The 14,790-nt window shown below is 27.9% G+C and overlaps 1 protein-coding gene across 3 annotated transcripts in view; it reads right to left on the reverse strand.

Moving 5' to 3' along the window:
* LOC107168447 (opioid-binding protein/cell adhesion molecule-like) overlaps positions 1-14,790 on the reverse strand; it is a 337,823-nt gene that overhangs the window by 18,915 nt on the left and 304,118 nt on the right. For all 3 annotated transcript variants that reach the window (XM_089224027.1, XM_089224026.1, XM_089224028.1), the window contains one exon: positions 3,034-3,195. In XM_089224027.1, coding sequence (XP_089080153.1) covers positions 3,034-3,195 — 162 coding nt within the window. The remainder of the gene's footprint in view (positions 1-3,033; positions 3,196-14,790) is intronic.

Genomic DNA, 14,790 nt, shown 5'->3' on the forward strand with positions numbered 1-14,790 from the left:
ATTTCATTAAAACATTTTTTCCAAAATATTTATTGTATTTTTCAATACGTTATAAATAAAAGTTAAAACGTAAAGTCAGTTCGATAAGATAAAATACCTACATATTATCGCAAAGTCAATATACAGAATAGTACTAACATTATAGTAAATTCATCACAATTCGCAGAGTTTAGAACAATTTAAAAAAAATAAAAAGTAAGTGTTTCCTCTTTTACAAAATACTTTGATTAAAAAATTATGTTATACATATATTTTTGTATATTATGTATTATTTACAATATGTTGTATAAAAGTGTAAAAATTAAAAAAAAAATTATAACGATGATGAAAGATAAGAATATTCAAATGTTTTTATAATGAAAAACACAAGTTAATTATCTTTTAAAATCATTAAACTTAAACTATTTTATTTAAACATAAAATAATGAGATAAAATACAAATTATAATAATATGTATGTATATATAAATCAACTAAGTCGCTATGGTATTTGAAATATTTATTTATTTTTACTCTTTTCTTATTGTAAACTAACTTATTTTATTTTTTGCTGAACACCCAGTTTGGTCTATATAAAGTATATGACTTTATTTTATGGTTATTCAATTTATATACAAATATATTATTTAAATATATATATATATATATATATATATATATATATATATCTAATATTATAAATTGTATAGAGTCATTTTTGGAATATGATGTATATATAGATATAGTATTTATGTGAAAGGTATATGATAAAATATATGAGTTCTAACACAATTTAATATTGAACCACGTTCTAGCTAGAAATATATTTCCAATTTTCACAATGTCTAAGGAAATCAATATAGTCATTGGTCATGACTCATGAACCATAAGCAGAAATAACATTGATAAAGCATGTTATGTTCAAAGGACAACATATTTTTTAAATAACACCAAATGACTTAATATTTTAGATTCTGAGCGGCGCGATGAATGTATTGATTTTACCATGATGTGTGTTTTTATTTTTTATAAATTTTATTTTTTATTTTTTGTGCTTGTGATCACGTTTTGGGGCAGTATAAGTCCTTCGATTTTGACTTCAGTATCTCGTTCGATCAGAAAGTCTAGTTAGTACTTTGAGGGGTCAAAAGTAAAAAATTCTCAACAATTTTCTAAATAATCGGGATAAACAAGCTAAAAATTAAGGGTAAAACGGGAAATTGTACGCACAATCAGTTTTCGACAAAATCGATTTTGGTTTTTGATGTAAATTTAAAAAAAATGACTATAGATACATGAAATTTTCACCAAATGTTTATATAAGTATATACTATCCACCATGCAATTTTCAAAATTTTTTGACTTAAGTTGAACTATTCATAGGTATTTTCAATTTTCGATCATTAATTAATATCAATAACAATTTATTTGTTGGGCAGAAAAGCTTAAAAATGTAATACAATGCTCTTAACATATTGTTACAATAGCAGTTGAAAAATAAAAGAAATTCATAGTCACATTTTTTTTTTATAAGCATTCAAATTTTGAATTTTGACAACATATTAAGTAAAAATCACGAAAATTCGTAAATTATTTTATGCTAGAAATACATAAAAAATGTTCCCTTATTTATATCTAAGATTTGAAAATTTTTAATAATCTATAATATATCCTAGACAGATAAACCGTTTCCTTTCCGAATCGTTTTTCGTATACAATGATACCTATCATTGCATTCAAATTTAACCAACCCTAGTCAGAGATCCACCCAACCCCCTAATGTACAGCAGAGCGATACCCATTTACCCGCTTTTTACTTTTATATTGATTATAATAATGATATTAGTTCATCGTTAATAATAGTATTGGCTATACTTTATCTTCTTATGAAAGTTCTTCAGTGTCCAATGTCCATCGAGAGTAACTATGTCTTGGAGCATTCGAGGTTGTAGCCACCTATTTTGGGTTTTGCTTCTTAGTTGGTAATGAAGCGTAGTGTATAGCATAGCAAATCATCCGGTTTCCAAATAGGTCCCACTCTACTAAAAGTGAAGACCGCACATATCTCCTCTTGCAGAAGGGGTGTAGTATAATGTATAATACAGTGATAATATATGCATATCTATTATATACATAGATAAATAAATCACATGGTGTTCTTACTATCTGCTTGTAGTACGCATTGACGAAGACCTTAGGTCGCTTCAATGAAAAAATACAGAGAAGAAGAAAAAAAGAGATTAGATGGAATGTTATCGAATTATATTTTTAAACACCTATAACGTGATTGAAAGACTGAAAATTTTTTTACGAAATTGTGAATCAATTCCATTTCAAAAATAGCCTGTAATAAATTCTAATGAAATTGTGTCTTTTGTTTAATATTGTTTTTACTTTTTAATATATTTCATACAATTGTTTATGAACATTATTTTTCTGAGAAATAACTTAAGTTTAAAAGTTTTAAAAGAAGACATTAAATGTAAAAGTATGAGACTAAAAAAAAATACCGAACATAACTCCGTGAAATCGTTAAAAAAACAACAACAATTAGAAAAGTATGTTGTACTTGTTTAGCTTACTTATCACACGATAGAAAGTTGTCGTTGTTTATATAAAGAAAAATAAAGTTTCAAGAGCTATCCAGACACATATTATATTCCAATTTCAAATAAAATAACCTCATGATGTTAGTTTTTATACATGCATATACATATATGCATTTACACATAATAATAATACATTCTACACCGTGCCATATAAAATATATACTTCAGACATTTGTTTCGCATATATCGTCAATACAGTAGATTTTTCGATAGCGTTAAAAAATAAAATAATAATATAAAGTTACATTTATTAGGCAGGCCTCTCACCACCTTCACCACTCTACCACTTCACCATCATGACAAAGCACATCTTCAATGGCTGCGGTAGACCTGATATTATTATTATAACAATAATATACATATATATGTGTGTGTGTGTATATGCGGCAGCAAAGAAGACGCTAAATATTATATTAAGATGTATCAACAAGTCGTTTTTCACTCACCTGACACTCGTACGTGCCGTTGTCTCTTTTTTGCACGTATTTTATTTTCAGTGTCCAATCATCAGAGCCCTCAGCATGCAACACGGTGAACCTCTCATCGTTTGTATACGTGAACATGCCCGAAGTCAATATATGCCAGTCCCTGCGGCGAACCCATGATATCTGAAACCACAGTCAAATGTATATAATATTATTACGATTTTGTAGTTGTATTAGATAATAAGATACACACTAACGCATTGTTAAAATACGTCAAGTGTTATCAGGTAGTAGGGGTGGGTTTGGTTGTGCATGGTCGCGCACTATGGTCGTGGTATACCTACGCGTCAAAGAAAATATTGTGTTACAAACACGATAATGTGTCTCAGAATTAAACGGAGTTGACATTCCCGAAACGCCTCCTGACACGTAAAATAACATCTTATGCGACGGCGTCCGCACATTTCACAAACGTCAAAACCGCGAAACATTAGACGGGGGACTCAGTTTAGTGATGAGTTTTTCACCGTCCGAGAATTCTACCCCAGCTGATGATTAAGTCAATTATTTCACTCTGCGAGACTGCAAATAATATGCAATAATATTATAATATGCATCTAATTATCGTCGTCCATAGCTGCTGACTGTTGACTATGACAATAATATAATAGTATAAGCTATTAACATCGTTCAATCTACGGTATTTGTCACAAAATGCATGTATTAATATTTTAATGTAGGTAAACGGTCTACTAGAAAAACTTCGAGTCACATATCACAACGATTTTATTACCCTTAATATTGAATTACATTATATTGTGTATGTATTATGTAATATATTGAGAATTAGCTTAATGTCATAAATACCTCTTCATAAGTTTTATTATAGAGATGTGAAAATTTAATACAGAGATTTCACTGAAGTTATAAATACGCCAGGATATTAAATCACAATTATTGTACATCGCCTCACACTTATATATATATATATTCCTTATGTGTTTTTATCTAGATCCCTGAAAAATATGGTAAAATTAGAGAATTTCAAAAAAATAAATTTTCTAAAAAGCTTGGAAGTTTTTGAAAAATTAAAAATTATTAAATAAATAGCTAAATAACTATAATAAATATAGAATATATATAGAATATACTTTTTGACTGACTTAAAATTGCCTTAGATTTAAACTAAAGCTGTGAGTTGAGTTATGATTCAACCATAGTACCTATTGAATATTAGAAAATACGTGTATATAAAGATGGATTTCTGTCTGTTTGTCCTTTTTGTGTTTCTAAATGGCTAGACTGATTGCGATCTATTAGACCTATAGGCAAAGTTGACAAGTGATAAGACCAAATAATACAATTATACTGGAATTGCCACACTTTTATCTACATAATGTATAAAATTACAATATGATAAACTAAATTGAATATCGGTGTAAGATTATTACCCAGTAAAGTTTAACCTTTATCTTTTTATATGTATAAAAATATACTGACATCATAATCACAAGAAATTGTTTTAACACACAGAATGAGACATAAAGAGGTAAGAGTAATAAAGAGGTAAGGGCTACAAAGTGCACGGGTTCAGGTAGTTGGAAACAAAATGCAAAATAATGGTTCCATTAAAGTAGCAAATAAAATTATGTTTAGTATGTTTGGCTATCACTTATTCTCAGTAAAATTAAAATTTCAACGGTATCATCATTACGGATATTTGTTTTAATAATATCATAATTTTATTATATAGTGGTATTATATTTTAGGGCTTTAAACAAATACTTATTTATGAATGAAGAAAAAATTGTTCCAAAAAAATTGTTTTACAGTAAATTTTCCCAAAAATGCCGAAATTCCATTTAAGAAGTATTTATTATACTTCAAGTCAGTTAACGACATAATAATATTATAATAAAACACACTGACTTGGAAAAATAAACTTTTAGTCAATTTGATATATACATCAATTACCTACCTACGTAAGAGTTTTTTTTACACTATATTCAAAACTGATTGATCTTACATTTTAAATGAAAAATAAGACAAACAATTTGTCTGATGTCTTTTCAGGTAAAATTGCTAAAAAAAGCTCATCAAAATGTAATATGATCACAACAGTTGTTATTTTCAAAATTCTTTATAAGTGTATACTTTCTATTTATATCTAAATAAAAATTCAAAAGTTTTTAGTATGGATTTATAGCACATAGTGTGGTTATTGATTTTCAAAATTAATATCTTTGATATTCTGAAATTGTTTTATCAACAATATTCAAGTAGTTTATTGATTAAATTTTTAATGAAAAGTAAATAAAAACGCGTGATCAATGCCAATGATTTAATACTATGAATTGAACTTATTTATTTTTATTTTTTTCATCAGCACTTGTTATCTGTTTTAATCACCGTACATTTTATACATTGAAAGAAATCACATGAATAAATTCAGTAAGCACTAATTAAACTAACAAATAATCCACTAATGAATTGTTGAAAAACTCAATGTCCCATAGTGATTTGTAAAAATATAAAAAAAAAAAAAATAATGACTAAAATTACTAACGTAATTACATGAAAGCGTGAAAAAAAAGATACAACCATACGATGTATTGGTATTATATATTTTATTCGAATATGCATAAAAGGGTGGTCAGAGTTATTAATTTCAAAAAAAACCAATTATGTTTACGTAAAAACAAATATATTTTGACAAATTTAAATTTATTTTGACTCTATGTTCGGAAATAATATTTGGAAATATATTTTATACGTTTAGCTATTATAACGAAGGTTTTTTCTCAAGGGCTGTTTTATATTTTTTTTTTTTTCTAAATTTTAATTTGTTTAAAAAAAAAAGATTGTATTGTTCAACTTTTATCAGTATTTATTTAATAACTTATGGTTTTACAAATGTGTACATCTAAAAATGGTTTCACGGTGACGTAGTGTATATACATATTTCATAAATATTATTGTAATACTTAAATTTTTTCTAAGCAACTGTACCTACCTTTAAATTTTAAAGTACTAGTTGATACTTTAGAGTGGTATTTAACTATTTAAATCTTTAAATTGTTTTATTAGTTATTCAGTTATGTAAAATAAAGATATAAAACATGGATTTATTTTTCAACTTCAAAAACATTGTGAAATTTTCTACACACTTGGTTTATATAAAATCTCGACCAGTTTTAAGTAAGCCACGCTCGAATTATATTATTCGGTCACTGAATCCTGTCTATACTTATTTTTCTTTTAAATTCTAAATGGAACGATAAAACTATTGGTTTTACAAATGTCTGGGTTATAATACATTTTGGAACAGTTACATAGCACAAAAAGTTTCAGGATGCAGGATGCAGCGTCTATGTTGATGGAAAATTGAAAGCAGATTGTATTTTAAAAAGGTTATTTTTCATATTTCACATTAGTTTTTAGAGTTATGTTAAAAGGCATTGCTGTTGGGAGAATCAGTACTAACAACAGTTTTACAACTTTTGAATACACCGACGGCTGACATTCGATTTTATGATATAACGATTTATTAATGGTTCCAAATATTTTCAATTTGTCATACAATACTGTGATGACCAATTCATTTCAAAATAATTTTTTTTCTAATATCTTTACTTTTGCCATACAGAATTGCAATCAACCCATGTATATTGATAGTTTGTATTAAAAAAATATAAATAAACCTTTATTTATTTTTGACACCCAATATAAATCTTGTTATATAAAGATTATGACACTTTATTTAAAAAATATGCTTGCCCTGAATGATGTTTTATTTACTTGTCATCTGATATACAGTTTTTGAATCAGTTTCTCTTATAAAGTAATTTTACATGGAATTTAAAATAGTATGGCATAGGTAGTCTGAATTTTTCATTATTTTGATCATATAACCGTTTTCTTTTCTTATAAAATATTAAATTCATATATTTATTCTCGTAGTTATTCCATTCTGTTATGTTATTATCAACAGTTATTTTACAACGTAGTATGTACTTAAAATTTAAAATTATTTGTATTAAAGTGTTTTTATGTTATCACAATCAGTTTATTTAAAGTGGTCTTTAAAATACTTGTTACTTATTTATTAATGTTAGTAGAATTGAAGAATATAAAAGGTCTAAATATTCTTTTTAACAAAAAGTAATTATATAAGAATTATTTTAAATTCCAAGAAATTTTAAACGTGAAAAAAAGTATTTCAAATTAAAATACGGTTTGATCTTCGTTAGTATCAATTTTATTTTCATGGTCACTTATGTAGAAACGAATGCACAATCTTTAATAAAATTTAATCTTTATTACATTTTAATTTATAATTATTTAAGGTTAAAATATTATTGATTAGATGAATATTCACTCGTTAGTGTATATTCAAATCACATAATATTTTTACTTGTGATACTTTGTTCTGCATTTTTAGTATGAACTGATGGTGATTTTTTGATGATTGCTAAGTTGCAGTTTTAATAGAACAAAATGTATAAGCATGGTTTAAATTGGACTAATTGTGTTATTTTTATAGTATGGATTTTTTTTCGTTTATGCTAATTTACTTCACCGGTTGACTAAAAAAATACTACTATGTGAATTCGACCGAAGGTCTTAGTTTCTTTTAACCTTTTCGGCTTTCATCGTTAATTTTGCAAAAGAAAAATATTAATCATCAAGTCATACAATGCTGCCACGGGCCATGATAAACAAATAAAAATAAATTTATAATATATTGTAGTATAGTATATAATAGTTGTGCTAATATATAATGTAGATACCGTGTTTCGTTTGACCGACAAAAATGTCTCGAACATTGCGTGAATCGTTTTTTTCACCCCTGCTAATTTTCTATTTTTCTACTCTATATTAAGTATATTGGTTTCCAATATTATACGCAGGTATAACGCTGACACTACCCGTTACCGCATATACACATATAATCGGGACCACCACCCATCCCCCCTCCCACAAACTAAATAATAATATTGTTAACCATCACCGCCAGTATCATTATATTACGGAGTTGAGGAGATTTATGCGATAATACCGGTATACGCATAATATACTAGCTTTATAAACTATAGGTATATCGTATATACATAGTACCTATATTATATTATCATAATATAAGTACACATTTTTATTTTTTCCCTTCCGTTCATATATTTTTTTATAGTAATTTTTTTTTTATCCAATGTCAGATCGTGTTGTATTGTTGAGCTTCTTTTGGATTATGATTATTTTAATGCATGCTCGTCACGAACGCATCGAACGTTATCGTTTTGCGTATCCGTTGACCTGTTATGTTCGCTTATTTTTTGGGGATAATTATTATACTGATACTTACACAGCTTAAAAGCCGGTACTTATGAATACATCCACGTAATATGTTATATACTTGTATGTTAATATAATATTTGTGATATTTATTTCTTGAAACTAGTGGCTATGATAATTATACAATTATTATGATATGAATATTATATAATACATGGTATATCCGCGATGTCATGATAAACAATAATATTGTACGATTGAAATAAAAATATTCACGGCGTTCTTATGTTTATTGTTCTCGTCACCGAAATGCATAAATTCTTTTGTAACAAATTCTTTTTATTTATTTAACAAAAAAAAAATAATAATAATGATACTTTATTCTTGACTCATGGAATCTGCATGTATATATTGAAATGAATTAAGTAAGTATGTGAATGATATCAAATTATGATATTAAACTGAATATCGATTTCAAAAATAGTATTCAGGCAGGAAAATTGAATAATACTTGTTATGACTTATAAAAAATAAATGTATAACTTATATAAACGTATAACCATAATATCCATAATATTATGTAGTTATATTATAAAACAAAACGTAGGTATAGATATTATACATAATTCGGTAATCGGGCGAGGAGATGAATATCTATTATTTTTGCATGTGTAGGTAGTAAAACAATTTGGAGTTATATCAAACAACAATAAAATTCATAGTTGCCACCAAGTTATTATAATTATACATACTGAAAATACTTAAAAGTACACTTAAAATATCTATTCATGCGTTTAAACAATTTATGTCACATGATGCATAATATAAATCTTATTCACAATTATTATTTTGATAATCAGTTTAATTTTATGATGTATGTACCGTTATGGTCTTATGGATGCAATAATATTTGTATTATATAGTCTTTTACCACTATAATTTATCAGCTAAAATAATATATCCTTTTTAACCTTAAAAACGTATGTTTGCGCGTTTCGTGTTTGTAGTCTACCTTCGGATGCAACAATAGCACATGTATATGATGCAAAATGATTGCTGTCAATAGACTGCACTCAAAATAACTACAACTGTGAAGTGTGTGTTTGTTTAAACATATTTTGGGCTACTTTTGTTATCTTCGCATTGTTGAGAGGTTAGCGGTAGAGGCGTTTACCTCGACAGACGGTCATGAATAAAACAGTGACGACTCACGATAATAACGGCGCACGTCTATTTCTTGACTGCCGATTGTTTTTTTTTTTTCCGGTACCGTTGAGTCGATATATCCATGTGTTACTAAAAAAACATAACCAGACAAACGATTTATTTCAAGGCGCCGCCATTACAATATTCGATTTGCATCGGTATTTTTTTCCTCCCCGCTATTTTTCTTTTCACGCGTTCTCATCACCCCACCATCCTCTTGCCGACCATTTGTAGTCTCTTTGCACACACACATACACTCACACACACGGGAATGTAGATTGTATGAACTTGGATTCAACAGCGATTGTGAATTCATGAAAAGCTAGCGTTTGCACCCGCCACCGTTTCACTCTTTCCTTTTTTTATAGTCGATTGTCAAAAGGGACACCTTTGAAGAGTTCTCGGCGGCGTGACGGGGCTATGTATATACGGTCGGGTAACACGAAGAGTCGAAGAATATACAAACCTATTTACATTGGAAAACAGTACGGCTGCATAAAATCGTATTTATGATGGGCTCTCCCACGCACCCCCCCCCCCCCCTCGCATTGACTGGATAGAAAAAAAAGAAAACAAGAAGTAAGCATGTATGCATGCATGCGTAGCGACGACGAGAGGAAATAAAAAATATATTCGTCATAAATTTACCATACATACACACGTGAATGTCGTTTTAATACTCTATGTGCGCGTATAATACACGCGTTTTATGTGTATAATATTATTGTGTAAGTGTGCTGTGTGTGTTTGTGTGTATACACTATAATAGTAGGTACCATAATATATTTCTTCCCCCCTGTTCTCACTGCTCGAGGTGTCTCTCAAAATCGTTCACGTTTTACTATAGTGGTCGTTGTGTTGCCGCTGTCTTTAGAGTGGTGCGCACTCGGTAAGTGTTGTAAAGGGCGCTCGCAACGAATGACGACGACGTCGGGATATACGGAACCGGAAAGACGGTTGAAATACCGTGCACTAAACGAGGTGTGCGTTTGTTTTCTCATAACCTTGGTGTGCTTTACGCCGTATGCGTGTAATATTCCATCGGAAACAAAATTCAATAGGCATACACGGTTTCGATTGTTTGATGATCAAACACGTAAAACGAACGGTAACATCACAGCCAATATGCCACCGTATAGGCACATGCATTATTGTCGCTGTGTAATTCACCCTTTTCGGCGCTGTAGCGACTGGTTATATTCATATTTTCACGATCTCTTGACTTAAATCATAATCATACTTTGTTTTCGTTACCAATGCGCTAATAATTTATATCATTATATAATTATCGGTTAATATTTTGTTTGGGAATCTTGATAAATGTTCTAGTAACCTCAACTCAATCGTCATGCAGACCAATACGATATTATAATACTCTTTTGAATTTTCATATGTTTATACTAAACTAAGGGTGTAATCCCGAAAAATAACGTAATTATATATATATATATATATTTATCTTTTGTAACTGAATAAATTTTAATTTGTTTCCATTTAAAATGCATGTTGAATGTTAATATTATACATTTTAATCAAATGTAGTGTGCTATGTACATTGGGTAGAAACATATTAAGTATGATATCACACGACATAATTTTTTGCGTATTTCCTTTCGTAAAAATTCAAAACCATTACCCTATTCTGAGATAATATTAAAGTTTAATACTCATACAATTAGTTTATTGACGTTTTCAGACAATATAATTTTACAAATTCAAAATATATTAAATGTATACTTACATAAGTGACTAAAAGTAATAAAACTGCCATCGTATTTCAATTTAATTTAATTGTTATGTTGGAAGTCAATAAATTTTAGATGACTTATGAGCATAATTTTAATAAACATAATTAAATGCACTGAGTGTTTTTATTATTATTATTATTATTATTTTTTTTTTTGAAAGCTAATAACCAGCTATGTGTTATATTATGAATTAAACAAAGATTTACGTTTATAATAAAAAGAAAATATTTAGAGGTAAAAACAGTTCGTATAGTTTATAAAGGTCACCGATAAATATTACACAGCTGCAGCATTTATATAATAATATCATACATTATTGAAATATGATATAGAATGTTTTAAAGGAAATTTAAAAATTTAAAAAAGTAAAATATACTATATAGTGAACATGTCATCCTAATCAATGAAATAGGTGATTTTTCATGATCTCATAATCATATATTTTAGAAAACAAAATTATTCAAGTCGAATATTATATTATATAATTTATTATATATAATTGAATATTATTTATATTATACTACACATAGAATTTGATGAGATTTTCCTTTTAAGTACCTATGTAATTCACAGATTACAGTGTTATTTAACAATTTTTTAAATATTATATTTCTTTTCATAACACATCGTTTATGATATACCTACAATATAAATAAAAAATGGAATTAACATTTCAAAATGTTTTAAATGTTATGGGTTGATTTAATATAAAGGCATAAGAAAAATGTTTACTAGTGAGAAGTGAAAAAAAAAATAGAACGTTTATCTGTTAATTACAGATAATTAAATTAATGTATTAGAATGTATGAATCGAATAAGTTTTATCAAAATACACTTAAAATATATAAGTGATGATTTATAGTTTGGTAGCTTGGTGGCCAAACAAAGTCCTCATTTTAAATTTAATTTACATTACTTTCATTAAAATTAAATTGATTTATTTTTGTGATTGTTTATACCACAAAGTTCTGAAACATAAATGATAATCCTTAGGGCAATAAGAACTTTCAGAACTTGATCTAAGTAAGGAATTATACGGAATAAGAAAGAAAAGCATCCCGCTTAATTCTCACCAGTGATAGGAAACGTTTTGAGCAAAATATTAATATTCAACTTGCACTGTAAATTATTCTAATACTCCAGCTATGTAGTACAATGTATGTAATTACTGCAACGTGGTCGGGGGACCTTACGATATTAGTTGTCTAAGGAAGGTTTTCTATTCCTTATAGATAAGTTTTCCGTAGCTGGGGGTTAGAGCACTTTGTATGAGGTATTTTATCAATAATAAGACACGTTTGGTTTATAGATCCATATTAATATTATTATATTAAAAATAATACTTTAATAATGCAGATGGCTGTTAATAAGTGTATTTGGCGAGTTCGCTCCTGTTGATGGTGACTGTCGAACTAACTGCTGTGTGTCATTTTTATTATAAGTAATTATGTGCACGGGTAGAAAAGTGTTGAGTGTGTATATTATGTATTGGTCAGTCATATAGTGTGTGTTAAGTGTGGGTATATTATATATATATATATATACAAGGTGTAACGAATGTTACATTACTAATTATCAATATATGAATTATATAATACGTATATCACAAAAGAATTAACAGATTGATTCTCTTCTATTTTGTTCTTTTTTTATTTCATATAATAAGCCAATTTACGAAACCTTATTCAATAGTAATATAGAAACAGTTCTGTCATGATAGTATATGATATAAATACGTTTAAATTGATTACCAAGTAATACTGAATATGTTAAGTTAAAAACATCGTAATACTAATAGGTATTATAATCGATCATAGCGTACCAAAAAGATCACATGTAAACAAGAACTGTACCCAAGTATTTTGTATTTTTGTGTATTGAAAAAAGGCATATTTTTTATGTTTATTCGCCAGGCCTAGGTTTTGGTTTTTGTTTTCAATAATCGATTACTTTCAGAAACTTAGAAGTTAAAAATTTTAATACAGCGTGTGGCGTCGCAATGGAAATTATGTATTGGTTTGATACCAAAAACTAGGCCTGGCGAATAGATATTAAAAATGTATTAATTTTTAATACGTAAAAATATAAAATACGTGGGTACTTTGCTTGTTAACGTATGATATTTTTGACGCGCCAAGATTTTGTCAAACATTTTATATGTTCAACACTGAAATTATGTGCTTCTTCAATGTTAAATACGCTTAAAAATAAAATTGATTTATGTCCATTTTGCACTGGTTGTGGATTAGTATCGTTCTCTTGAAACCTCTACGTTTAGTTTCTAGTATACTCTTCGCCTGCTGGCATGGTTTTAATTGTAACGGGTGGGCATCATTCAGTCGGATTGCTCGATTGTGGTGCTCAATAAATACACAACCACTATTTAAATGTATAATCTATACCACTCGTACTACCACGTACGTATAACGACCGAAGCAAGTCAACTATTAATTCCAGTACAGTCACTGATTTGATCTTGTGTCATTGCTATTGCAGCCGTCGATTGCCTTCCGGTGGCGCATGTATTAAATAACCAAATATATTGTGAAACGACTCTTCATTTTATAAGTAATATCTATTTACATAGACTTTTGATTAGGCTAGGTATGTATAACACCATAATGAATAATACGAAATAATATTATAACAATATCAAAGATAAATAAAAAAAAAACACTTAACGCATAGTATTATAACTTACTCCATCTTGATAATCAATGATATTGCTTTATATTATTGCGCAATGATTGATAATATCGCTTTTTTTCTATTTCGTTATATAAATCTATGCTCGTGATAAATATAAATTTATACCTAGGTACTTAAATTAAAAAAAAACCTTTATTTTAAGTCAGTTTTTAGGTATTTTAAATTTTTGAAAATAATAATAATTAATGTTTAAGACGTATAGTTTTACATATCCAAATACCAAAGTTATAATCATTCAAACTGGCTTTTTATGTTTATTTTCTTATATTGTATTCCAAAACTAGATACTTGCATTTTTTTCTATACACATTGGCACATTGCTCAGGATGACAAAAAATGTGTTGTATTGCAACATGTACTTCAGAAACAGTTTCAATTGCATTAATAATGGCCCGTTTAAATACAATTTAAAAAAATTAAATACAAATGTTTTTAAGCTATTCAAACATTTCTGAAAGCTAATAAAAGTTCATTCCAAACTTCTTTTGTCTTTGTTTGACATCATATTTGACTAGAAAAGCTTTTTTATTGTATAGTCAACAAGGAAGAGACAATTTTGACAAAACCATGTGGACGAGTAGAAAAAATGCCATTAATAAATAAACATTTCTTCTTTTCCGATAAAACTTTTAGACTTTTCTCTTTAAAACATGCAAATAATATTCTACTACAGTTATAGCGGTCTATATATTGAAAAAAAAAAAACGATCTGGAAATACGAAACTTCTAAAATGTGGTTAATAATAATTTTACGGCATAATATTAAGCAACTAATCATGGAAAACTATCTTATTTGGATTTGAAAACGAGTTTTTTCGTCCAATTT

This window comes from Diuraphis noxia, unplaced genomic scaffold, assembly GCF_037042655.1.
Source record: "Diuraphis noxia isolate RWA-SAM2 unplaced genomic scaffold, SU_Dnox_SAM2 contig0003, whole genome shotgun sequence".
Lineage (NCBI taxonomy): Eukaryota > Metazoa > Arthropoda > Insecta > Hemiptera > Aphididae > Diuraphis > Diuraphis noxia.